At 43.9% G+C, this 26,855-nt stretch overlaps 1 protein-coding gene across 3 annotated transcripts in view; it reads right to left on the bottom strand.

The window, feature by feature from the left end:
• Septin6 (septin 6) overlaps window positions 1-26,539 on the bottom strand; it is a 72,251-nt gene extending 45,712 nt beyond the window's left edge. For all 3 annotated transcript variants that reach the window (XM_026409072.2, XM_077793575.1, XM_026409071.2), the window contains exons 1-3: window positions 26,448-26,539; window positions 10,797-10,911; window positions 1,922-2,117 (exon numbers count right to left, since the gene is read on the bottom strand). In XM_026409072.2, the coding sequence (XP_026264857.1) occupies window positions 1,922-2,117; window positions 10,797-10,911; window positions 26,448-26,477 (341 nt within the window). In that variant the 5' untranslated portion in view covers window positions 26,478-26,539. The remainder of the gene's footprint in view (window positions 1-1,921; window positions 2,118-10,796; window positions 10,912-26,447) is intronic.
• Window positions 26,540-26,855: the final 316 nt, after the last annotated feature.

Below are 26,855 nucleotides of genomic sequence, written 5' to 3'. Positions count from 1 at the left end.
CACCCAGCTCTCCTCCTACCTCTCCTGTTTTGCCCCCTTTCAGGGTCTTTTCCTTAATCTGTAAAAACTGAAACTCCTAGCCCAGCATCCTTCTAGTTCCACTCTGATTCCCGGGCAATCTTACACATGTCCACTGTTGGAACGTAACACATACACCCTGATAAGCCAAATCTATATTTCCAGCCTAGACTCTCTTTGGACCTCCAACTCTGTATACTGCTTAACACTGAAGGCTATAATGTATCTGGATATTCCACAGAAAGGTCAAACTGAACATGTCTAAACTGAATTTATAGCTAATTATCTTAAAACCTGGCTCTCTAATCTTCTCTATCTTATGAATACCACCACCATTTATCTAGTCTCCAAAGCCAGAAATTCAGGCCTCATTCTAAATTCTTCTTTTTCCCTTCACAACCCCACATCAAAGTTCTATCAAGTTCCTTTAATTTTACCTATTCAATGTTTATCAAATCTTTCTCCTGTTCCCTACCTCAGCAACTATTTCCCCTTTGCCTCAAACTCATTGGTACAACAATCCCCTAATATTTCTTCATATTATCCCAAGGGACTTGTTTCAAAGGCCAATCAGACTACATCATTCTACTTCTCTCTCTCTCTTTTTTTTTTTGGTACTGGGGATTAAACCCAGGGGCACTTAACCACTGGACCACTGAGCCACATCCCCAGCCCTATTTTGTATTTTATTTAGAGACAGGGTCTCACTGAGTTGCTTAGCTCCTTGCTGTTGCTAAGGCTGACTTTGAACTCATGATCCTTCTGAGCCACTAGGATTACTAGTGTGTGCCACCACACCCAGCTCAATCTACTTCTTAAAAGCTTGCAACAGGGGCTGTGGCTGTAGCTCAGTGGCAGAGCGCTTGCTTAGCACATGTGAAGTACTGGGTTCAATCCTCAGCCCCACATAAAAATAAATAAAAGGTATTGTGTACATCTACAAATAAAAATATACTTTAAAAAATCTTTCTATGGCACCACATTTGTACTTTCTATAACTCCCTTTGGGATCTGGTACCCTCTTTCTTCTTCAGGCTCATTTCCCCTATTTTTCTCTAGTTCATTCCAAACTGGTAGCCCAAGGGCAGACCAGAGTTTGAAGGGCCCTATGTTTACACAATTTAAAGGGCCCTCCAAGAATAATAATACAACCCTATGAGTAAAAATTAGTCACAGGGCCTTGGAAGGGGCCTGTGATGTGAGGGCTCTGAAGCTTAAGCTTCATCAGCTTCACAGTTACTTTGCCTCTGTCTAGCCAAACAGAGCAAGCTGCAGTTCCCTAGAATATATAAGAATCCTCTGCAACACTTTACCTTTGCACAAAGTTACCTCGGCCTGGAATGCCCTTCTCCCCCAATCCTTGCTTGTCTGGCAAAGCAGTTTCTCCTTCAAGAGACAGAAGAGGGAGCACATGCTCTGTTGCCTGACCTTCCCACATGGAACTGTTCTCACCTTTGTGGTCTCACTGAAACTTGTCCTTTACCTCTCTGTACCCTGTCCTTTACAGAACATACCATTCTGCATGGAAATTATTTGCTTAAAACTGGTCTTGCCCATGTGCACCTCAAGGGCAGAGACAAAGTTATTCCTTTTCAGATTGTCAGAGCACAGCAGTACCTGGCACAAGGTAGTAGCTCCATAAATGTTTGCTAAATGGCATCAAGACCTCCACCCCATACACTGGGAAAACATTCTTCCTTTGGCAAAGCATATGGAGTGGAACAGTTACTATAGATAAGGACCGTGGGCAGGGGCAATGCTTGTGAGGAGCCTGCCATCTGCCCACTCCATTCTGAAAGAGGCTGGGCCCCAGCATGTATGCTTTCTCCAAGACGCCCATGGAAAGTTCCTCCTTGTGCCTCACCCCCACCAACCTTCCCACCCCACTCACTGCCTTCCTTACCTGTCTTCCTTGTTGATCTGGTCCCCAAAGCCTACTGTGCTAACAATTGTGAGCTTCAGCCCCACGTTGCTCTCTTGGAGGTCGTAGGTATTGGACCGGAGCTGGACACCAGGCTGCGTGTGGGTGGCTGGCTCCCCCTCAAACTTGGTATTGAATAGGGTATCCATGAGGGTGGACTTGCCCAAACCTGTCTCTCCTGAAAATTGAAAGAATAAATTAGGGTCCATTCACACAGTGATTATGCAGATATCTACTTACTAACATGGGAAATAAACATGACAAAATAGTAAGTGAACAATAAATAGAAGTACATAGACTGTATGAGCTCAGTTACATCAAAAAGACCTAAAGGAATGTGCCCCATAGCAAGAATAGTCATTTCACAATAGTGGAATTGGGGGAATTTTCATTTTATTCTTTTTTCCTGTTATTTGAAATTTTTATCTTGAGTATGTATTGCTTTTATAATCAGAAAAAGTAATGCTATAGGTACAGATGGAGAGAGATTGTTATCCCTAGAAAAGGGCTGGAAAGAAATACAATAGACTCTTACCTATGGTTTTCTCCAGGTGGTGGGATTATGTGTGGCTTTCATTTCTTTATGCTTTTCTGTATTTTCCAAGTTGCCTAAGTGGAACATGTGTAAATTTTTTTTCTTTTGGCACTGGAGATTGAACCCAGGGCATTCTACCAGAGAACTATTCCCCCAGCCCTTTTGTTTTTAATTTTGAGACAGAGTCTTGCTAAACTGTCCAGGCTGGCCTCAAACAGGCAATCCTCTTGTCTCAGCCTCCCAAATTGTTGGGATGACAGGCATGCACCACAGCTCCCAGCTATTGTTTTTATAATAAAAACTAAAAGATTATTTTAATTTTTTTTAAAAGGAACACAATCCCTTGTCAAACAAATATCATCCCCACCCAGACTCTGTCTGCCTCATCTCCCAGAGAGGCCCAGAGCTCTGTGGGTGTCCTGGATGTGTCTTCCGGTGGGGTGGGGTGACTGTGGATCTTTCCTTGGTTTTACCATCCTCCCAGCCAGGTTGAGCTTTCAGTAAGACAATTTTTAGCTAATGGAGAGGGAACTTCACAGGCCACAAATTATTATTCTCCTTAAATATAAAATAAACCAGCCACTTATTTCTTTAACTAACAGTATGAGGGATACTAATAAATTAAGCTATTGGAATTCCAAAAGTCTTGAATTTCACACTAGGGAGATGAAGGGGGAAGGGCTATGGCAGACTGGTAAAGTGCAGAAAGGTTACTCCTGGGAGACTGGGGGATATCAAGCTGCTACCTCAAGCCAAGACATCTTTAGGGAATGAGACATCACAAGAAGCCATAAGCTGTGGGGGAAGTTGGTAAAATGGGGTTTAGGCAGGAATCTGATATGAAGCCACAAGCAGGGTTAGGCACTAAAACCACTTATAATCTCCATGGATCCAGACTGTATTTTGTTCCCCCACCTCACCCCAAACAATTCAGGAATCCCAGGAATAAAAGCCAGTATTTAATTACTGGAAGTGCCCTTTGAACACCTAAGACCACCCTATTACTTTGCTAGCATCATCCCACTTCTTTCCATCTACCTCCCCAACCTGGGGGCGGGCAAGCTCTGACTTCTCCTCACAGTCTGAAGTGAGTTTATACTGGGCACATTCTGGCCTGGCAGATCTCCCCTTGGGACCAACAGCACACATTTGCAAGATGTCCTGGGCTTGGGTTAGAGCTGCATGATTGGAAACCAAAAATGCTCCATCTCCTCTCCACCCTCTGGGTGTGTCTAGCTTTGTATCTTCCAAGCCTTTTTATGCTGAATAATGAGCTATGAAATGCAGGAGGTGCTTGATGCAAGCTTTCAATGGGGATGGCGGAGAGAAAGATAGAACAAGAACATTCAATTCAGCCTAGTTATCAGATCCCTAGCCCAATTTCATAGCCAGGTCTGACTAATATGGTGGATTGCCAGGGGTGCAGAAAAAGTTGCTCACACTGATCATGTTTCCAGGCAGGGTCTCTGCTATACCCATTAGCATCAAAGACTCTCCAAAAAAGAGGCCCCTTTGTTTTCCTCCCCTAAAGGAACAGGTTAGTTTTGAGGCCCCAAGGAAAATTGGGAAGGTGGGGTCTTTGCCATGGGAGGCAGCAGAATTGGGCAAGCAGCAGAAAATATCACCCCCACGCTATCCAATGTATGGATGTAGCTCAACTGGAAATGAGGCCAGCACCTCTGAGGTGGGAACGAAAGAGTGGCTGCCTCATTCTAACTTCCCTCCCCTCTGGGGACTGAGGTTTGAGGTACATTTTAGCCTATCTTTGTACCTGCCTAATGAATTTTCCAGGTCCACCCCTCTCCCACCCCCTCTTCTGTCCCTCCAGCTCCTTGCTGAATGCTCTGCAGCTCCTAGACAATGATAGGTCCCATCTCCCTAGCACCCATGGTGGGCTGGCTGGCTCCCACATCCCAAGAATTCTCAAAGAGAAATCTTCCTGTACTCACAAGAGTACCTACTCCTGGCCTCTGCAGCTCGAGGGACCCACCCTGTTTACACAGCTGGAGAGATGGGGGCCAGGCAGGGCAGGGCAGGGCAGGCAGCAGGGAGGATCAGCAGGGAGATGACCACCCAGATGCCTGCCAGCACAGAAGCGTTGTGAAAATTAGATACCAAATAATGAAGGTCTGGAGGAAAAGAACTCACGGGTGTCTAGGGAATCACAATAAATGCAGATTAAAAGAGGGCAGAAAATCAAGCCAGCTCTCTTTGTGACTATCAAGTACTCTCTTCCAGGTCACCATCAGAGCCTGGGGGTGGAGGGAGGCTCTCCCTCAGTGGCTGGCACAGACCCAGGCTGAGCCTAGGATATAGTCCCCTCCCATGGAAGCCCTAGGCCCAGTATTGGGAAGGTTGCTAACTGGGATCAGGCAGCAGATTCCAAGCCCCTGCAGGAAGATGAGATTTTGGCAGTTAGATTCCAGAAGGAAACCTGAGGAGTCCTGAAGGGTCCATTGCCCCCTCCTTTCCCTAGCCCTCCCAGAGCATCTCACAGTAGATAGTAGGGTTTATTAATATTTTTATTATTTTTATTTTTTAGTTTTATGTTGACACAATATCTTCATTTTATGTTTATGTGGTACTGAGGATCAAATCCAATGCCTCACGCATACTAGGCAAGCACTCTACCACTGAGCCACAACCCCAGCCTCTATTAGCCCTTTTTAACTCATGTTCCATCATTCAAGAAGATTTTGTCTCATGTTGCTTAATGTAGATAGTATTCTAGAGACAACAGTTTTTTTAAATAAATTAATTTGATAAATTAATTTAAGGCATGTAGAATGAAACATGCTTTTTCAAATTATATTCCCTGAGACAATCTGATGTTGATCTCCCCATCCTGGGTTAAAAGCCACTGTGATAAAGAAAAGTTTAGGGGCTGGGGATGTGGCTCAAGCGGTAGCGTGCTCGCCTGGCATGCGTGCGGCCCGGGTTCGATCCTCAGCACCACATACCAACAAAGATGTTGTGTCCGCCGAGAACTAAAAAAAATAAATATTAAAAATTCTCTCTCGGGCTGGGGATGTGGCTCAAGCGGTAGCGCGCTCGCCTGGCATGCGTGCAGCCCGGGTTCGATCCTCAGCACCACATACCAACAAAGATGTTGTGTCCGCCGAGAACTAAAAAAAAATAAATATTAAAAAAAAAAAAAAAAAAAAAAAAAAAAAAAAAAAATTCTCTCTCTCTCTCTCTCTCTCCTCTCTCTCTCTCTCTCTCTCTCTCTCCTCTCTCACTCTCTCTAAAAAAAAAAAAAAAAAAAAAAAAAAAGAAAAGTTTAGCCCCTTTCCTCAGTTGCTGTCAATATCTGCACCCTCTGGCACCTTGTGCAATTAAGTCCTGCATGTTATGAAATGAAAGGTCCCAGCCAGGTTATCACTAAATTACCACGTGACCTGAGCTGGCTCTGCCCTTTCCTCTCTCTGAGTCCCAGTGTCTTTTCCTATAAAAGGAGAAGTTTGGAGTGACAATAATAGCTATTGTTTATGGTGCACTTACTCTGTGCCAAGCACTGCTGTAAATAAATACATATATTTTCTTTTCTTTTTTGCATTGCTCAGGATAGAATCCTAAGTCTTGCACATGCCAGGCAAGAGCTCTGCCACTAAGCTATGTCCCCAGCTTCCATATATTTTCTTATTTATTCCTCCCAACAAGTCTTTAAGGTAGATTATATATTTTTTTCTTTCTTTTTTTTTTTTTTCAGTGCTGGAGATCAAACTCAGGACTTCTTGCATGCTAGGCAAGTGCTCTACCATTGAGCTACACCTCCAGCCCCAAGCTACTACAATTTATCCTCATTTAACAGATGGATTAGCCAAGCCACTCACCAGCTACAGGTTCTCAGCCACCCCTCCACATCTTATTTTCCTATACAATGCAGAGGAATTAACAGTCCAAGGTCACAAACTAATAAGTAGCAGAGCCAGAATTTGCATCTAGGCAGACTGACGCTGGAGCCTATGCTTTTAACCAATATATTCTAGTGAGGCCCATAGGCATAATATGTTTGTTCATTTAGTCATTTGACAAGTATTTTAAAAGCCTCTAATAGGAGCCAGGCACAGTTATACATCGATGAACAAGACAGCCTCGATCCCTGCTGTAATGGAGCTGCAGTTGCTTCCAGCTCTGAATGTTGGACTAAACCAAGAGAAATGTCTCTGGGCTCAATAGGGAGGTGTCCAAAAGGAAATGCTTCAGGAACTCCAGTTGGCCAGAGGAGCCTATGGACAGGGACAAGGCCATGCCTGGCTTTATGACCTTGCCCTTTTCTCCTTCCTGATCTTGTAGAGTCCTGGCAGACTGTGGTGTGTTAAAGCCAGCTCTTCTGGCTTTCTGCATCTTTTCCCAAACTCACATGCAGTGATGTCGTGTTGGTAGCTTAAAATCAGGTATGGTGGGAGTAATAACACCAAGAACATCAACAGATGCTATAAACCACATCATGTTTTCCCCTGCAATAGCCTGTTAGAAATTGATCATTGCCAGGCACAGTGGCACACACCTGTAATTCCAGCGACTTGGGAGGCTGAGGCAGGTGAATGGCAAATTCAAAGCCAATCTCAGTGACTTAGCAACTCAAGCAACTCAGAGAGGCCCTGACTCTAAATAAAATATTAAAAAGGGTTGGAGATGTGGCTCAGTGGTTCAATTCTCAGTACAAAAATTTAAAAAAAGAAGTTGATCATTGCTGGGCTAGAGATATAGCTCACTAGGTTTAATCCTCAGCACTGCAAAAAGAAAAAAAAAAAAAAGTTGACCACTGCAGCCAGTCTGTTAGGTGAGCAACTGTCTTTCCAGAGACACAGGAATGAAACAATTGGCCCCTGACTTAGGTAGAATGCTAGCTGCCCTTTCCCTCCTCCTGTAGCAAGCTGGAATTCTGCTTCTCTTGTATATGTTTTTTCCAAGTCCGACAGAACCCAGTTGAGCCTGGAATCCTGAGCAGCTTCAAAGTAAATATTATCATTATGACCCTTTGTATTCCTCACAGCCATTACAGTTGCTCATTTAGATGGATGAATCTCTTTGGGGCCCTTTCCCAGCAGTGCAAAGCAATGGGCCCCAGAACATTTGTTTTGCTGGCTCTAGTGGTTCTTCTAAGGCCCTTGTACTCTATCTACAATCATGGGATCCTCAAGATTTCCAAAGCCAAGGGATTTGTATATAATTTTGGTAGGGAGAGGGGACCTTCACCCCACTAAGTAATTATTGTCAACCCTAGCAAATCTATTGGAGAGGAGTCATATTATGCTCATGTCCATGTTTCTAGCCCAAAATAATAATTGTGGGAGCCATTAATTGGTACCCTGACATAAAAATTAGGCTCTGGATTCATAAAAATACTCGCCCTCTCAATCTCAACATATACACATGCATATGCACACATATATGCACATATGTACGTAGGATGCCTACTCTGCTGGATATAGGGCTACAATCAGAGCTCAACACCAAATTAAATGATAATGTGAACAATATCCTAGATCTCAGTTAATAATCAAAGGTAGCACTACCATAATTTTATAGTGAGAATGCTCTATCAGAAAAGAAAGGAAAATAGTTTAGGGGACCATATTCTATGAATCATTTTATAGCAGTCGTTAAGGAAGTAAACCCAACAGTCACCCCAAGCAAGAGGAAAGATCACCTTCAACAGCCAAGCTATGGACTCTTCGCCAAGTCAGTGGCAGGACTCAGCACTATAGCTGGCTGAGACTGCAACCTCAGAGCCACTCTAAGCCACTTATGACCTTGGTCCAAATTGTGGGTTCTCTGAGCAATGACAGGGTTACAAGCACAGCAAGAGAGTAAGATGCATGAGTCGTAGGCTTTTTTGGGTCAGGGATAAAGAATGAAATTAACCCAGTCCAAGCTGTTCTATCCAATGGTTGCACCTGCAGGTCTAACAGTAAATACTGGGGCAGCCATATCCTGAGACTCCTTACAGATGATAGGGTCCTCTTTCCTACCCTACCCCTCTTGAAGGGACCATCCCAGCACTTGAGCGATTCCATCCCAGCAGGTACATACTGAAGCAGTTGTAGCTGTACAATGTCTAGGTAGGAAACAGAAGAGGGGGGAGGGGGGTACTATTTCTCCCACTCACTTTGTCTTGAGCTTGGCTGCCTCTTCCTCTGAGCCCCAGGGGAGCTGTGATCCACATGTCAAATTTCCCTACACTTCTGCCACCAAAGAACCATTCTGATTCACATGGCCTCCCTCCCAAGGCTTTACTAGACCACCCAACTGCTTAGTTGAAAGGTTGCTTATGATGGGTCTGTCATTTCACTTCTCATCTCTCAGCCCAGGTCATATGGAGCTCTGGGAGAAATGCCAAGGGAATCTGATACATCTGTGCTGAAATATTTTGATAATCCAATATTATGTGAAGTAAGTTGTCCATCATCTGCTAAAGATTGGAGCTCTTGTTAGTTAAATAAAGATTTGGCAGTGCTAATATTGAATGTGATAGCATTTGCTCTTGATGCCAATCACTGTGACTTTTATTTATTTTGTATCCCTCTCCTGACCTCACCTAAACATACCCATAAGTTAGACTTTCAGCATTTAAAGAGTTAATAACCTCGGTCTGGACCCTAAGTCCTGATATGTAATTCCATGAAGCACATATTTTCATCTCATAGGTTCCAAAGCTGATATGTGGTAATGAGTCATTCAGCAAGTGAGTGAGCCTAGCTAACTGCCTGTCATTCAGATCCAGAAGTGGCTTTGCTGTTCTCTATTTGTCCTTGAGTATGCAGCGATTCTTACAGAAAATGACCTGAAAAAAGAGTGCTGGGGCTGGGCACAGTGGTGCACACCTGTAATCCCAGCAGCTTGGGAGGCTGAGGCAGGAGGAACACAAGTTCAAAGCCAGCCTCAGCAAAAGTGAAGTGCTAAGCAACTCAGTGAGCCCCTGTCTCTAAATAAAATACAAAAAAAAAAAAAAAAAATAGGGCTGGGGATGTGGCTCAGTGGTCTAGTGCCCCTGAGCTCAATCCCCAGTACCAAAAAAAAAAAAAAAAGATGGCTGGGCCCAGATTGGAAGTAAAAATAAAGAGCCCAAGGAAAAAGAATGAACTTAGTGAGAAAAAAAAAATTTTTAAATACATTAAAGAGTAAAATATCCAGTTTGGTGTTGGTTCAGATCTACAACATGAACGAGTTCCCTAGACACTCCATACAAAACTAAGAAAAGGCAATTAAGGAAATTGTTTGAGTGTTCCAGCCAGTGTGAAAACTGACTTTATTATGGTGTTTATACAATCATTAAGGAGGTCACTGAAAATATGCAGGTATACTTTCCTGCACTGTGGGGTGAAAATTATAGTCTACGATTGTGTTTGCAAATTTGGGATTTTTTTAAGAATATCAAGAAACTATTGTCCCTTTTGTTTGTTTGATTGGTGTTCAATGGTTTCCAAAGTGCTTTCGTGTTCTCAAGAGATGTGGCTGGCAACAGTTAGAGGAGCAATGGGAGGGATAAGGGATGGATCCATATTATGGCTCAGCCACATTTTCTCTGTTGTCTCAGATAAACACTTTATCCTCCCCAAGTTTCTGGGTCTCCATGTGTTCCATGAAAATACAAACACTACTTGCTTTGCTCACTTTGCAGAGTAAGGTCCAAAAGAACTAATCTGAGAAACTATTTGAGAACTATAATGAATGGCTGCTATAGAGTTAACCCATCCATCCATTCATTTCACAAACATTACTGAATTCCCTTTGTGCCTTGATTAGCATATGGAGGGGACACTAAGATGCAGCTCCCACAGTTGAGATTAAAGGTCTAGACAGAGATACAGATAAGGGAAACAGAAGACCTTGCCCGCAGCTGTGCGAGCCTGCACTTGAGCTCAGATTGTACTGAGCACAGAGAAGCTGCAGAAGGAACCAACAGACTCAACCCACTGCCCGCAGCTGGTAGGCAGGTGGCCTCTTTCTTTCCTCAGCCATCACCTCCCTCCCCATTCTGTCCTGGTTCTTGTCTTCTGCAGTCAAAATGAACTTGACAGCAGGAACGGAGACAGCCAGCCCCCTTACAAAATTTCCACTGGGTCTCACACAGCTCTGTTTCCCCCAAAGTATGGCCCCATATTCTGGTCCAGCCAAGGAAAAACATAGTAATTACAGTTGGCTGCTTACAAAAATAAGCAGATGGATAAGAGAAGAAGGTCGGATGGAGGGAGAGGAACACTCTTGCAACTAGATCTGAATGACACACTATTTAACCTAATTACCTGCAAAGCCACATCCAGCCATTAAGGATCCATATTCTGTAATAGAATTTCCTGCAATGGAAATACTCACCCACGCACAGGATGTTGAAGCAGAAGCCCTGGCTGACTGACTTATTCACCAGCTGGTCAGGCAAGCTGTCAAACCCCACATGTCCAGCCAGGGGGACGGTTCGGCAACCTTCACCCTAATTTGGGAGGGGAAGGAGGGAGAAAAATCAAAATGTGCTTAAAATTAATCTGGGTCTCAGTTCTCCATCCAAATGCTCTCCATGATAGGAAGTAATAACCATCCAGGTCCCTAGTTTCAGTCCTTTCAGGTACTCCCTGCCTCAAAGCAAAATGACCTGTCATGTATTCAAGAACCCAGGCATCTTCTAGGCTTAACACTGAATATCACCATAGTTCCGCAACCCCTTTTGTAGAGCAAACTACAGAGGGGGCTTTTCAGGAGTGGGAAGGCAGGGTCAGGGGAAGAGAACACTGGCACCCAAAGTTCTCAGACTTGGGTTAAATCTGCAATTAATTGCTTATGAGCTGGGTAACCTCAATGAGACTTGGTTTCCTTCCACAACTGTCATATGAGACAATATGTCCTATCTTAAAGGTGACTGGGAGATGCAGATATGCTAATTAATACATGCAATGAGCTTAGTACATGCATAAGTAGTCAGTAAATATCCCCAAAACCTTAGATAGCAATTAATCCTCTCTCCAGAACCTATAAAAGCAGCATAGCATAGAGGTTAAGGGGCATAGACTTTGAAATCAGGCAGGTTTGAGTTAGAGCCCTATGTCGGCCACCTTCTGGCTATGAGGCCTCTGACAAGTTATTTAACTTCTCAAAGTTTCCCCATGATAAAATCAGAAACTAGAGCCAGGCACAGTGGCACATGCCTGTAATCCCAGCAGCTCAGGAGGCTAAGGCAGGAAGATCGCAAGTTCAAAGCCAGCCTCAGGAAAAGCAAGGTGCTGAGCAACTCAGGAATACCCTATCTCTAAATAAAATACACAATATGGCTGGGGATGTGGCTCAGTGGTAAAGTGCCCCGAGTTCATTCCCCAGTACACCAAAATAAAATAAAATCAGAAACTAGTAGCTGATGTGCAGGTTATATAGGAAAATGCTCTTCGAGCACTTAGTATGGTCCCTGGCACATGGTAACCGCTCAGTCAACAGCAGTTATCCAAGGATAACCTCACAGTGCAATGACCAGGGCATCCTTGGATCCTGGGCTGACCAATACTGCCATAAAACACCCTGGCTCCCTCTAGCTAGAGGAAGCTGCCTCCAGGTTCCCTCTGGTTCCCTTCACTCCACAAGAGTCAGCCAAGCCACTCCCAGCCCTGGAAAGCAGAGGGCCTTTGCTTTGCCTGCAAGGCCCAAAGCTGCTTACAGTTAGTTAATGGCTTTACCAAACAGGAAGTGCCTCAAACTAAGGCAGGTTTCCAAAGAGCCTGAGTGAAGGACAGAAAGGGCCTGAATGGAGTGCCAACTGCCAATGGCCATAGTGGAGAGGAGGGAAAGAAAGGGGGAGAAAGGAGGAGAAGGGAAGCTGGAGACAGCAAGCTCCAAAGAATGATGGGCTATGGGAAGAGTCAGCATTTGTGTTGGGTGGGGCTGCACCAGGCTTTCCGTAACCAGAAAGATGCCAAGAGCAATCCCAAAGGGCATGGTTAGTGCCAGGAGGCCTGCCCCAGCATTCCAGTCTTCACTAAGCTCTTACACTGGCTGGATCTGCTATCATACTAGGTCCATAATAAGCACATGCTTCACACTGAAAGGAATGGGCTGTGATGGTGGAGGAGCCTCTCAGTCGTCATCAGAACTGGCTCCCAGACAGCCCTTCACCCAGCTCGGGATCCCACTTCCACTGGTGTCATCAGATCCTTCAAGAGCTAGTGCCGGTTACTGCCATCTGGTGAGTTCATTATCCTCACACAACTCACCCCACACACTCCCAGTGGAGCATTCTTGACAGACGACCATATGCCATCATTCAGTCAGGTTGGTGTATTCTGTGCCCCAGAAAGGCACCTGAAGACAGCTGAGTTTCATGAAGGACCCACATCACGCAGGGCTTTGTTCTACATTCACCTCTTTCTGTTTCCCCTTCTCCATTTTAATTAAAGCCAACAGTAAGATGTAAGATCCCCAGGCTTAGTTCTTAGTCCTCAACACTGCAGGGAAGAAGGGGTTTAAGAAGCAATATGCTTCCTCCACGGAGCCTCCTACATAGCAGGCCTTGGAAATTGGGATGGACTCAAGAGTTGAGGTTTCCTGAGCCATATTTTATCGTCTCTGGCTGCCTCTTCCTGTCTCCAAATTCAGCACCATGAAATGTCAAGTGCTCCAAAACCCTGGATCCAAGTGCCAAAAGAAGAGGAAAGGGATTCTCAAACAAAAGACAGTGGAGAGCAGTGGGGAAAGCTCCCCACCTTATTCTTTGATATATTTTATTGTCAAAAACTTACCAAGGGGCTGGGATTGTGGCTCAGTGGTAGAGCGCTTGCCTAGCATGTGTGAAGCACTGGGTTCGATCCTCAGCACCACATATAAATAAATAAATAATAAAGGTATTAAAAAAAAAAAACTTGCCAAGCTCCTCCCATGTGCCCACCATTATCTCCCACCCAGCACAGTGCTGTAAATAAAGAGTCCCGAATAGCAAAATAAAAAGTATGAGCTGTATTCCCTAGGCAAAGGGACTTGGGGAATTTTGAGTATGTTTAAGCAGGGAGGGCCATGATACAAGTAGGGCTTATGAAAGATCACTCCAGCTACAGGGTGCTTTGACTAATTGGAGGAACAGGAGACTAGGGCAGGGATACACATTGGAAGAGGGCTCCAATAATGTTGAACTGACAGAGTGACATCCAAGTACTGTGACAATAAATGCTGGTTGAAGTGAACTGATTTAACTTAGGACTCAAGAAAGAGGCCGGGGGTATAGGTCAGTGGTAGAATGTGTGCTTAGCATGTATGAGGCCCTGGTTCCATCCCCAGCACCACATCCACAAAAAAGGAACAAATTTGAGAGATGCCCTAAAGGAGGGATGAGACTCAATAAGTGGCTGGGCAGAAGGAATGGGAAAACAAAGCTGACTTCAAGATCTAAACCTTGATTGATACCAGCAAGGACAGAGAGAGGCCAGGAAAGAGAACTTGGTTAGTGGGAATGTCTAACATTCTGTTTTCAAAAAGCTTTTACTAAAAAAAAAAAAAAAATCTACTTACAGGTTTTTTTTTTGTTGTTGTTGTTGTTGTTATTGTTGTTGTTGTTGCTGCTGATGTTTAGGGCCCAAGGATTGAGCTCAGGGGTACTTGACCACAGAGCCACATCCCCAGCCCTATTTTGTATTTTATTTAGAGACAAGGTCTCATTGAGTTGCTTATTAGCACCTTGATTATGCCAAGGCTGGCTTTGAACTCGTGATCCTCCTACCTCAGCCTCCCGAGCCGCTGGGATCACAGGTACGTGCCACTATGCTCAGCTACTTACAGGTTGTATGTTTGATAATAGTAATCAATGTTCATTGCAGAAATCATAAAGAAGAAAATAAAAATCACTCTCCAGAGATCATCATTTAATATTTATTATGTATTTTCCTCCAATCTGTATGCCTTTTGAGGGGGAGGGGAGTACCAGGGATTAAACCCAGGGGCACTTAACCACTGAGCCACATCCCCAACCCTTTCTGTTTTTTATCTTGACACATGATCTTGCTAAGTTGTTTAAGGTCTCCCTAAGTTGCTGAGGCTGACTCTGAACTTGTGATCCTCCTACCTCAGCTTCCCAAAATGCTGGGATTATGGGTGTGCACCACTATGCTTGCCTTTTGTATGCCTTTGTTTTTTTTTAATAAAATAGGAATACTGCTGTATATTCCTTTTCATTACCTGAACTCATACCCTTTTTATTACCTTGCTTAATATAGTATGGATTTTTTTAGTAATTAAACATGCTTCTAAAAAATTGTTTTTATTGGTCATATAGCATTCCAGTGCAGTAATTTTTCATATTTTCTTAACCAATCTTCTATTGCTGGACACTTAGTATATACTCAAGTTTTCAATATAATAACACTGGTTCTTCCAGGTTTGCATATATCTCTGATCATGTCCTAGAATCGAAGCCTACTAGATCAAAAGGTTCACACATTTTAAAGACTTTGGTGCATGTTGATACATTATTGAATAGAGAATAGTACAAAATTTATGTCTACCTCTAATATGTGAGTGTTTACCCACAAGCACCAAGTTTCATAGGCTTTTTAACCATTGTGAATTGAATCACTGAAAAATAGCATTGTGTTGTTTCATTTGCATTGTATTAGTGAGGGTGAACATGTTTTCATTGTTCAACTGTGTATGTGAATTTGTGTATGTGAATTACCTAGTCATTTCTTTGCCCATTTAAAAAAACGGGGTGTTTGTCTTTTCTCTTGGATTTGGAAAAACATTTTATGTGTTAAGGAAAATAAGATCGTTTTGATTTTTATGGTAAGATATCCATGAAAAGCAATCCAATAAGTAGTTAGCAATATGGGATTGTAGGCTCAGAGAGCATTCAGTACTGAGTCATAAATTTAGGAGTGAGAGGTATAACACTGGATGTGCTCTCTGAGAGAAGTACAGGAATCAAAGAACTAAAGACTGAGTACAAGAAATGTTGATGAGTAAGAAATGGAAAGATGAAGAGGATTCTGCAACGAGAAGAAAATGATCAGAAAAGTAAGATGACCCAATAGTTCTCTGTTGCCAGAAGCCAAAGAGAAAGTCAAGAAGAATTACTTCATTGATTCGGATTTTGCAAAGGTCACTGGTGACTTTTAGAATCCTTATTTCTTCTGTATCTTTTGCCCAGTGTCCATTACTCCTAAATTAACTGAAGAGCCTGGGGACTAGAGGACATGGGACCTGGTTAATGTGGTTTTTTGGTCCTCAAGCAGAAACGTTTTTTTTTTTTTTTCTCAAACCCTATAGTTAAGCTTCAAAAATGTATTTGTGTAGTTCCTATTTTAGGAAATCCTGTCTAATGAGCACCATGCACTCTTGCTTTGATGAATCTTAAACTATGTCAAGGTCATCATTATGAATATTTGTCTTCATTGTTCAGACCTAAATATGTAGAGGTAAAAAAGACAGGACATTGGACTGGAATGTACATTTACCCCTGGAAAGCCCCTGGAAGTTTCTTTCCTCCTCTCTCACTAAACCTGATATCTCTTTCCTCTTTCTCCTTAAGGTGGCCTAATTAATTGAGGTCCTGATTACTTTGATTGCAGTTAATTGAATGCTCCCTTGACTACAATGTACACTAGAGGAGATGAAACTAGCAACTTGGCCCAGCACGTCTGATACTAAACCCTCAAGATGTCATCTTGAATAGCAGGTGATGCCATGTTCAAGGCTTGAAATGAGATGCCAAAAAGGCCATAATCACCAATTTGTAAACTGCACATCTCCCTAACCTTAAAACCTCCTCTTAGATTCTAATCTGCAGAAACTCACATATCTGTGCAAAGATCTCTGCACAAGAAAATTCATTATAGGGCTGGGGATGTGGCTCAAGCGGTAGCGCGCTCGCCTGGCATGCGTGCGGCCCGTGTTCGATCCTCAGCACCACATACAAATAAAGATGTTGTGTCTGCCGAGAACTAAAAAAATAAATATTAAAAATTCTCTCTCTCTCTCTCTCTCTCTCTCTCTCTCTCTCTCCTCTCTCACTCTCTCTTTAAAAAAAAAAAGAAAATTCATTACAGCCCTGCATATAATATTAAAAAAATAATAGAAAAAAAAACCCTAAATGACAATGGGAAAATATTTAACTAAATTATGATACATGCATATTCTGGAACATTCTGCAGCCAGTAAGAGGAATGCAATATATGGAAATGTCACAGTGAAACCCATTAATTTGTACAATAAATATTCATTGATAATTTGTACAATAAATATTCATTTTAAAAGTTAAAAAAGAGGAATGTGGTAGTTCATATGTACTGATATGAATATCTCCAAGATAGATAGATAGATAGGTAGGTAGGTAGATAGATAGATAGATAGATAGATAGATAGATAGATACCAGGGATTGAACTCAGGGATACTCGACTACTGAGCCACATCCCCAGCCCTATTTTGTATTTTATTTAGAGACACGGTCTCAGTGAGTTGCTCAGAGCCTTGCTTTTGCTGAGACTGGCTTTGAACTCGTGATCCTCCTGCCTCAACCTCCTAAGCCTCTGGGATTACAGGCGTGCGCCACCACACCCAGCTTCCAAGACATATTTTGAGATACAAACAGAACAAGAAGCACAGGATGAACCTCTATATTCACAAGAAGCCTGTACATGTGTCTTTTTACATAAATGTATAGGAGCACATTTACAGAAACTGAAAAAACAACTGCCAAACCAAAAACACAGTGGCTACCTCAGGGGAGGAAAATGGAAGCAGGGGCCTAGTCAGGGGGGTGGTCAGCATGCTTTTGCAGTGTTTGATTCTTTTATACCACAAATTTATTCACACATTACCTGTATAATTTAAAAGCATTTTTAATAAAAGAAAGGAGAGTTCTTGCTCACTGGGCTTAGCAGCAGAGGTAATTAGGATGCAGAGAGTCTGAGAGGAAGTAAAAGGAAGGCAAAATAAAAGAGTGCTCATGAGAATTGGGGGAGCCCCCACTCCCCTCCCCAATTACATTTCCTGTTTTCTCTTCATCTGCAGTCACCTGCGGTTTTGAAATACGTTATACCACATTTCATATCACAGACAGAAACGCTGCTCTTGTTCCCTTCTACCTCCTCCCCTGAGGGCACACCAATTTCGTTTTTTAATTGAATATTCGTAAGATTCATATTAAGAAGAACAAGCTATGGTGCTTCCAGCTGTGCATCTTTCTCCCATTGCTGTTATTCTGAAAATAAAAGAGTCCCAAAAGTACCCAAGTAGGCAATTGCTGTCCCCCACTCCCCACTGCCTCTCTTCCAACATTAGTGGTAGAGTAAGCAAGCAGTATTTGAGGCTTCTGGGAAGGAAGGATCCATCTGTGTCCATAGAGAATTTCCTGTCTCAACGTTTAAGTTAGTAGCTGTCCTCCTGAAGGACGAATGAGAGTGAAATGTTTGGAACTCATTACCCATGATGGGGTTTTCCTTAAACTTTTTCCTCTGGCCTTGACCATCCAAATGCTAGTGAGGGGCAGAAATATAGAGGTGGATTTTCTTCAGTAGCCTCAACAGTCGCTTAGTGGTGGATCCAATCTCTCACACCTTCCTTTTTTTCCATCACCATCTCTGGCCTTGAATACTAACCTACAGTGCAAATCTCCAAGCCCTTCAAAATCAATTCATCCCAGTAGCTCAGGAAGCTGAGGCAGGAGGTTTGCAAGTTTGAGTACAGCCTCGGTAATTTAGCCAGGCCCTAAGCAATTTAGTGAGACCCTGTCACAAAAAAATAAAAATGGGCCAGGTGTGGTGACACACACTGGTAATCCCAGTCTCTCAGGAGGCTGAGGCAGGAGGATCATGAATTCAAAGCCAGCCTCAGCAACTAAGAGAGGCCCTAAGTAACTCAGTGAGACTCTTATCTTTAAATAAAATGCAAAAAAGAGCTGGGGATAAGGCTCAGTAGTTAAGCGTTCCTGGGTTCAAATCCCTGGTACCAAAACAAACAAACAAAAAAATCATCAATTCAATGACATGATGAAATATTAAACAATTGAAAAAATGTTTTCTAAAGATAGTTAATAACACAAAAAAAATCCTCACCAAATGCCGTTTATCAAAGTAAAGCAAAACAAAACACCAACACACACAGGAGCATCCCAGTGGTCAAGAGAAACTGCGATGACACTGGTTACTTCTGAGTAGAAGGCTTATATGTGATGTTGTTGTTTGATCTTTTCCAAATTTTCTATAAAATGCATGCTTTAGTTTTATAGTCTGGAAAAATGTTGTTTGGGGTTTTTTTTAAAGAGTCTGTGATGAGGGCTGCAGTTGTAGCTCAGTGGTAGAGCGCTTGCCTAGTGCATGTGACGCACTGGGTTCGATCCTCAACACCACATAAAAATAAATAAAATAAAGTTATTTTTAAAAAAGAGATTCTATGATGATACTTTCCCAAGCAGGAAGTGGCCTCAGATATTCTAGAAAAATCTTCAACTACAACTAAAAAGATAGATAACCAGAATATTTAGTTAAGCAGAACATTTAGCTCTCAGGAAGTTTTACTGCATATAGGACATTTATTTTACCAATGATACAATAAAACCCTGTTATTCTTCTAATACTAACTTATTATTACATATAATAGATGTAACTTATTATTAACTTATAATTGTAAAGATTCGTGTAAACCAAAAGTCAAAACATATATCCTAGGGCTGGGGATGTGGCTCAAGCGGTAGCGCGCTCGCTTGGCATGGGTGCGGCCCGGGTTCGATCCTCAGCACCACATACAAACAAAGATGTTGTGTCCACCGAAAGCTAAAAGATAAATATTAAAATATATATATATATATATATATATATATATATATCCTAAAATGTGTAGTGAAATGTCCTGATAAAACAATCAGGTGGGGCTGGAGATGTGGCTCAAGCGGTAATGCGCTTGCCTGGCATGTGCGGGGTGCTGGGTTCGATCCTCAGCACCACATAAAATAAAGATGTTGTGTCCACCGTAATCTGAAAAAAAAATATTAAAAAATTCTCATTCTAAAACAAAACAAAACAATCAGGTGGCTCTCAGCCCCATCTGCTGCCTCCAATGTTATCATAAGAACCACAAAAGCACTAATAAATTCTCAGAAAATTTTTTTTTTTTTTGGTGGTGCTGGGGATTGAACCCAGGGCCTTGTGCATATGAGGCAAGCACTCTACCAACTGAACTATATCCCCAGCCCCAGAATTTTTTTAAGAAGTAAAAATTTCCAATACACTCAATACTTCAAATACTAGGATGTCCCTTATGGTGATTAAGCCAGGTTAAGAAGAAACAGAATAGTTTCAATGCCCTGTACTGGGAGACAGAATTTGGGGGACATAGCAAGAAGAAACAAGGCCTGCAAAAGCTGGCAGCTGGCCCTAAGGGGCCTCAGAAATGCCCTTCAGTGGGGGAGCAGTTTATGGGACGCTGGGGAAGCATAAGGAGAGTCCATCCTTACCATACAGGGGGGAAGGCCCATTTTTGGCAAAGCCAATAGATGAAACCGATTTAATACACAAGATAAATTCCAGAGTGGCTTTTCATTCTATAAAAGGATCCACAGCAGGATTCCATTAAATAGCCAGCTCTTCTAGTGCATTTAAAGTGGGATTCCACAGACATTCAGCTGTCATGTACCTTTATTGGAAGACAATAGCTATATATACCTACATGGACAGACAATATCCAAAGAGTTGTTTCTATTCTACTTACAGAGACCCTGCTGAGCTAAAAGCATAGACTCACCTTCTGCACAATTCAATTCTTTCCCCCACCCAGCTCAAGGAGTCAAAGCAGGGAAGGGGTGGAGTTCATTTCTGCCACCTCATTCGGAAGCAGAAGGAAGCAAAAACCTAAAAGAAATTAGGCTTGAGAACTAGGAAGCATAAGAACCAAACCATACATACAACGTCAGGACTGGAAACGCCCTTAAAGATCACCTACTCCAACCCACTCTTTTTATGAAAGGGGAAACAGAGACTCAGAGAGAGGAAATGACTGGTCCCGAGTCACAGAGTGATTTAGTGGCAGCAAGTGGTGCTAGGATCCAGACCCCTGTCAAGCAGACTGCCACTCTCAAATGGAAAAGCTGACTTAAGTGGCAGATGTATTTCTTTCTGCTGCTAAAATTCCAGGACTTGGGGGTTTGTGGTTTGGTATTTGTCAAGAGTGAGAAAGGTCAAGGAACATGACCCAGGTGGTCCTGGCCCACAGAAGACAACTGAGGCAGTCCCTGCCATGAAGAGCCTATTCCCCTCCTCTCTGCTGTCTCCCAGACTTTTCTCTGTTTCCTCTCTTCTGACTCCAGTCTAACATTCAACCTGGCCAGCTGCCCAGCTCCACTCAAGAGCCCCAGGACTAAGGAGCCTACCTAACTCAACAAGCCATTGTCTAGGTAAAATATCTCCACCTCAGGCCAGAGGTAACCCCTGCCCATGGCAGTCAACTGTCTCACAAAAAGTAGACAGATTCCTTTCAAGCTAGGCAGTTTCCAGTTTTCTAGGTGTTCTGGATATTGTTACCTCCAATCCATTAAAAAAAAAAAAAAAAAAAAGAAAGAAAGAAAAGAAAAGATTTACCCATAGGCCTCTGGGTGAATGCCCAACTACCCTCAGGGGAGTCTGAATTGCCTCTGCCTCCATCTGGTCTAGTTTAATGGGGATCTGAAAAAAAAAAAAAACCCAGTTCCTGCTTCAGCATCAGTGTTCAGAGTCGGGGGCCTCTGCTGTGAAAGGAAACCAAACACCTCAAACACTACCTCACACCTCATCAGGGCCGTGAAAGCAGAGTTCTGCTCCTGTTACCCCAAGGCCTTCTTTAGGGGTCAGAGAGGGCCCTGGCAGGGGAAATCGGAACCCTGAGGCCTGTCCCTGAGAAGGCCTGCAAATCTTTTCCTGGTCTAAGGGATGTCCCAACTCCAGGGCCAGCTGAGAGAATAGTGCACAATTCAGCAGATGGTTGTCTCTAATGAGAAGACACTGGAGGAGAGGATAACATTATTTCTCACCCTCCTGAGCATGTGGCCTCCTTCCTCTGTGCAGGCAGTTGAGAAACCCACGATTTCAAATCCTGGCAGCAGAAGCCTCCTCCTGCCAAACCGAGGAGGAAGGGTCTGTGTTTCTAATTTATTCTGCCCCCCCTCCAGTTGTTACTTAAAATAATCCATCATTACATGGCTGGTGGCTCCAAGATTTTTATTTAAAGCAATATGGAGAGAGGGGAAAAAAAAAAGAAAACCCACACAACCCGTGACTGTGCTATCTTGGATTTAAGCTGAGAATCTTTAACATCAGTCTTCAGGTCACTCAAGTATACTCTTCTCTGACCCCTGTGAGGGTACTGAGGGGTACAGGGAGAAGAGGGGGAAGAGAAGGCCTGGCAGGATTTTAATTTCTTAGAAACATCTGGAAAAGGCAAGCATTTTTAAAAAGGGAATCTGTGTCATCTAGCATTGTTTCATCCATTGACCAGCATTAACACTTTGGACTAAGTCACTTGATCTCCCTACATGCATAAAATGAAGAAAACAGTAATACTTTTCTAGAAAGCTGTTGGAGAAAATGATATCATACAGATGGAAGCATTTGAGACAGTTAAAAGAAACATGTTACTTCTATCCATGGTGTATCTTCTCTTTCTTCCTTCCTTCCTTCTCTTTCTTTTTCTTCCTTTCTTTCTTTTCTTCTTTCTTTCTTCCCATCTATCTTTAATGTAGTTTTAAAGTACATGCAACTAAAAGCCCTTCTCAATTGTTCATGCTAATATTAAACCATGGCTTTGCTAATCCAGCAATGCAGGCAAGTCCAGAAATCAGTTCTATTTAGTTTTGGAATACCTTTTTCCAGGGGACTTATCTCCCTAATTAGTTTTGCTCAGGCTAATACAATGGGTTTGTTCCCTTATACCACATAAAGGGAGGGGCTGTGCTGGATAACAAAGCCAGCAATTAATAGAAAATGTACAGCAGAGACTCCACAAAGTAAATGCTATGCATATGACTGCAGATCAAAATCTCATTACACTATACAGACAAATCACTCTACTGTAATGCAGTTTTGTAATAAGCACGCTGCTAACACTCACATTTCCAGGATTTAGAATGTGAAGAGGAAACCGGGCTTCTTCCTACCTCTCCTCTGGAAGCTCTGGAGGGCAGAGTTTCTGCTTGCTTTGGCCACCACTCTATCCCAGCATCTGGCACAGGGCCTGACAGAGTCAGTGCCCAATAAATAAATGTTGAAAGAATGAATGAAAATAACAGTGGGTGAATTAACAAATGAAATGTTCCCAACCTAGTGGCAGAAGTGTGATCTCACCCATCTTCGCACCTGCCCATTTCCTATTTGAAGCCTTTCTTGTCACCCACCGCATCCATCCACACTGCTGGATTAAGACTACTTGTAATGAATCCTCATGGCAGGAAGTAGCTCTGGGCAGCACTTAGAACAATGATAATTATATAGAGATTTGTGTCTACCTCTACCACTAGATGTGAACTCTCGAGGGAAAGAGGCCATGTGCATTTGGGGGGCACTATAATGGTCCCCCAATTTTTTATTTTGGAAAATTTCAAACACACAGAAAAGTTGGAAAATGGTATAGTGATTTCTCATTGGCCTTCAACTTAGATTGGACAATTTTTAATATTTGGAGCCATGTGAACTTTCTTCACTGCTATATCCCTAGTAGAGCTATAGGTGAATGTTGGGGTCCTGTTTTTCCTGCTCGAAGAACAATATTACCTTTGGTGAGTAGGGATGGCTGAGGCAGGAAGCTTCAAGGAGAATCAAAAGGTAACTGCCACCTGATAGCAAAACCAGAATGCAGCAGCAACCTCTTCCTCATTGGTGGGCAGTTGTTCTGGGACAGTTGCCCTAGGCCAACCGAGGTAATTTTGTAGGGCAAAGTTAGGCCCTACAAATTCTTTCATTGGGGAGAAAGACCTTTACCCAGATTGTCACTGGGAAAAGCAACATTGTTCACATTGTGGGATTGGTTCCAGTGAGAATCAACCAGACTATTCTTCCTGTGGTGAGTACCTACAGCGCCCACCCCTAATGCAACCCTGAAAGAAATAACTCAGTATACGAGGTAGGAGATGCTGCTTTTGGAACCTGCACTGTGTCTTGTTAGATAACCCTGGACAAGTCATGTGACCTCTCAGAGTGTATATTAATAGCAGCCCAAGCCACCTCAGGCAGGAGGTGGAGGTGGAGCACCTCAAGGATCTTTTATAATGCTCTCATTATCTCAGTATCTACAATTTATCTCTCTAATTAGACAGGAAGCTACCTTTTTTGGTAGCCTACCACCTTTTTTTGAGGGGGTATAGTTGACAAGGGCCACCCATCATATTAGACACATTAGTCATACAAATAAATATTCATGGACACAGCAGAGAAATAGTGCTGTCATACAGAATCCTTTGTGGTGTTCATTCAAATGGGATGGAATTGAATTATGCACACAAGAATTGAACTTCCAAGTTGCATGCTTGGCCAAATAAAGGTACTATCCAACAACAACTCTCCAGCCTGTTTAATCACAATGACCCTCAACTGACCCTGGAAAGAACACCCAAACACATACACACACACACACACACACACACACACATATGCACATACACCAGGACACTACTCACATGGTACCATGTCTCAAGGCTATTAAAAAAGAACTCCTAAGCTAACCACACTTAGGCTTAGGCTTATTCTCTAGTCTTTTCATCCTAGACACATATGGAAGAAACCAGCAACAACCAGTAGCCTAAGGTCTCTTGAGTTAATTCCATCTTCCCTTGTGAATTTCAACTTCTTGCAAACACAAAAGGGAGCAGAGAGACAAATGACACATAAATAAGAGCTTCACTGGCTTGGGGGGAGGGAGGCATGAAGAGTGACGTCAGTTTTCCCAGAAATCCATTTATCACGATAACAAGGTCTCAAGTGCTTGGGCTGCTCTTTCAGCTTCAGAAGCTGGCATACAATTATGTCCTCCAGCTTACAGTATGGCAAGACCAGCCAGAGCAAAGTGGAGCCATGCAAAGCAAAGCAAAGCAAAGCAAGGGACCTATAAACTACCCCCTACCCACTTCATCTGCAAAACAAAGAGGATCTCTGGAGTGCCTGAGTTGTGCCTGAGGTGAAACAACCTTCTGGAATGTTCCCCTTTGCAGGTAAGGGAGACTGGTAAGAATGTATGGAAGGGTCAATGCAAATTCATTATCTGGCAAGAAAAAAAGATCATTAGTATCATTTTTGGTCACTGTGGATGGAGCAAGCATAATCCAGGAAGCTACTTCCTCTACTTAAACTATGCCATCTCTAAAATGCATGTAACAAGGGGCAGAAAAGCACTCTAGAAGCCCTCAAAACACTAAAGCAATAAATATTACAGTGCCAGTTTTGTGGAAAAGAGAATTACATCAAATCCAATCATCACAGAGCACTGTCTTCTATCTACTCCTCAATCTTCCACACCATGACTGCATAAAGAGCTCTATTCTGGGAGTGTTCAGGGGGTAAGGGAGGTTCCAAAGAAATGATCCTGACCTTCCAAACTGGAACAGAGGTGGAATAAATTTATTCCATCACATTCTAGATTCAGATTTTAAAAACAAATCAATTTCAATTACACCACACACCTAGAGGCTGGTGGTTTCTTTTGTTTTTTTGTTTTGTTTTGAACTAGAACTGCATTGTGTGGAATATTTCCGTAAATAAGTAAACTACAAGGTTTAACAACATTTTATGTGGCTCAGATATTTTCATCATGTGATATTTAGTGTCATGGGATTTGACCTACCTCTACATCATTGCCCTGCCTCAACTCAGGGTGCTGATGGGCTTCTTAAAATCCTAGATACCCATGGATGAATAGAAAAACTAGGTTGTTCCTCTCAAATGGAAACATCTCCTTGCACAACCAAACTTCTGGTCTAAAACAAACATGGAGCCTCAGGTCACTTCAATGATTTCTCTGCACATCCCAGGATGGAAAACTTCAGTTTTTTAAATGAAGACTTTTTTTTTTTTCTTTTCCCAGAGTTGGTTGCCAACAAAAAGAGAGCCGATACTGCTTTTGCAAGTCTCACACTTATTTTCCTGAGTCCCCACAGAAAGAAGCCAGCTCCACAGGTTTTGGCACACAAGCCCAGTTACACTGAACAGGCACCCGAGACAGACCCCCAGAGGCCCGCTGAGAAACATGCCAAAATACGCAGCCAGCCACCTACAGGCCAGCGAACTGCACCCCACACAGACGCAGAAGTGGGACCCAGAGGCACACAGAGCAAGCAGACACTGAGGCATTCTGGACGCATGGACGCACACCATAGAGGTGAGCACACTCACAGAAACAGGCAGACTCATCTGGGGTCACAGACAGAACCCCGGGCGCCACTGCCGCCTGCCCAGAGAAGGCACGAGGGCGCGCGCGTGCACACACACGCCGCACACACCGATACACACACAGACGCAGTCACATATGTAATGCATATGGAGAAACCCTACTCCAGCCAGTCACCTCCCCGCCCCCCTCTCACTCCGCCTAGTGCCCCAGGCTAACCCCAGCCCGGCGCCCCTCTTCCAGAGCTAGCCGGAGTCCCAGCAGGCGGCTGAGTGCTGGGGCGCAGCAAGGCCAGGGGGCCAGGGACCCCGAGGACTCTGTGGCTGGTGCGGCCATTCATTCGGCAACGCCCCAGCCGCGGGGCCGCAGCTGCGGCGAGGGAGGCGGCGGTGCTTACCGCAGCTCTCTGGACATGCAAGTTCAGGGGCCCGCCCGCAGGCTTTGCCAGCCCCCCGCCCCCCGCCAGGCTCCCGCCACCACCGTTCTGCAGGACAGGCTAGGGAACTAAGCCGCTGACCTCGGGAGCAAAAGTCCCGCCATGCCTCGGCTCCTGGATGCTGCCCACTGCCCTCCTCGAGGTGGAGGTGGCGGCGGCCAAGTCTCCTCGGCCCTCCCCAGACCCTCGGTCCCCGGCCCCAGCGCTGGCACCCAAGTCCGGCACTCACCACCTGGCGAGCTATATCGGTCGCTGCCATCGCTCCTGCGTCCGCCAGGGCTGCCACGGGCGCCGCCGCAACGGGAGCTACTGCACAGGAAACAGAAGAGCTCCTCCGACAAAGAGAAAGTGTTACACTTCGGGCGCGACCAAGTCCGGTGGGGGGGAGGCGCAAGGGAGGGGCCCCCTCGCTGCTGCTCCAACCCCAACCTCCCCTCTATCGCCCACCCCTTCGGAAGTAGGGTATGGGGAGGGGGCAGATTTAACGCGCCGCTTCCCCCTACCGCTAGCCCAGTTCCAGCTCTCCCTGCAACCCTAGCCATAGGCCTCTGCGAAGGGGGGCGGGGGCTCCCCTCGGTGACCACGTCCTCTGCCCCCCCCCCGCCACTGGGCTCCGTGGTACGTCCCGACCTCTGCT

The sequence above is a fragment of the Urocitellus parryii genome, chromosome X, assembly GCF_045843805.1.
Source record: "Urocitellus parryii isolate mUroPar1 chromosome X, mUroPar1.hap1, whole genome shotgun sequence".
NCBI lineage: Eukaryota > Metazoa > Chordata > Mammalia > Rodentia > Sciuridae > Urocitellus > Urocitellus parryii.
The sequence above is the reverse complement of the archived record's forward strand: the minus strand, read 5'-3'. Positions and strand labels throughout refer to the sequence as shown.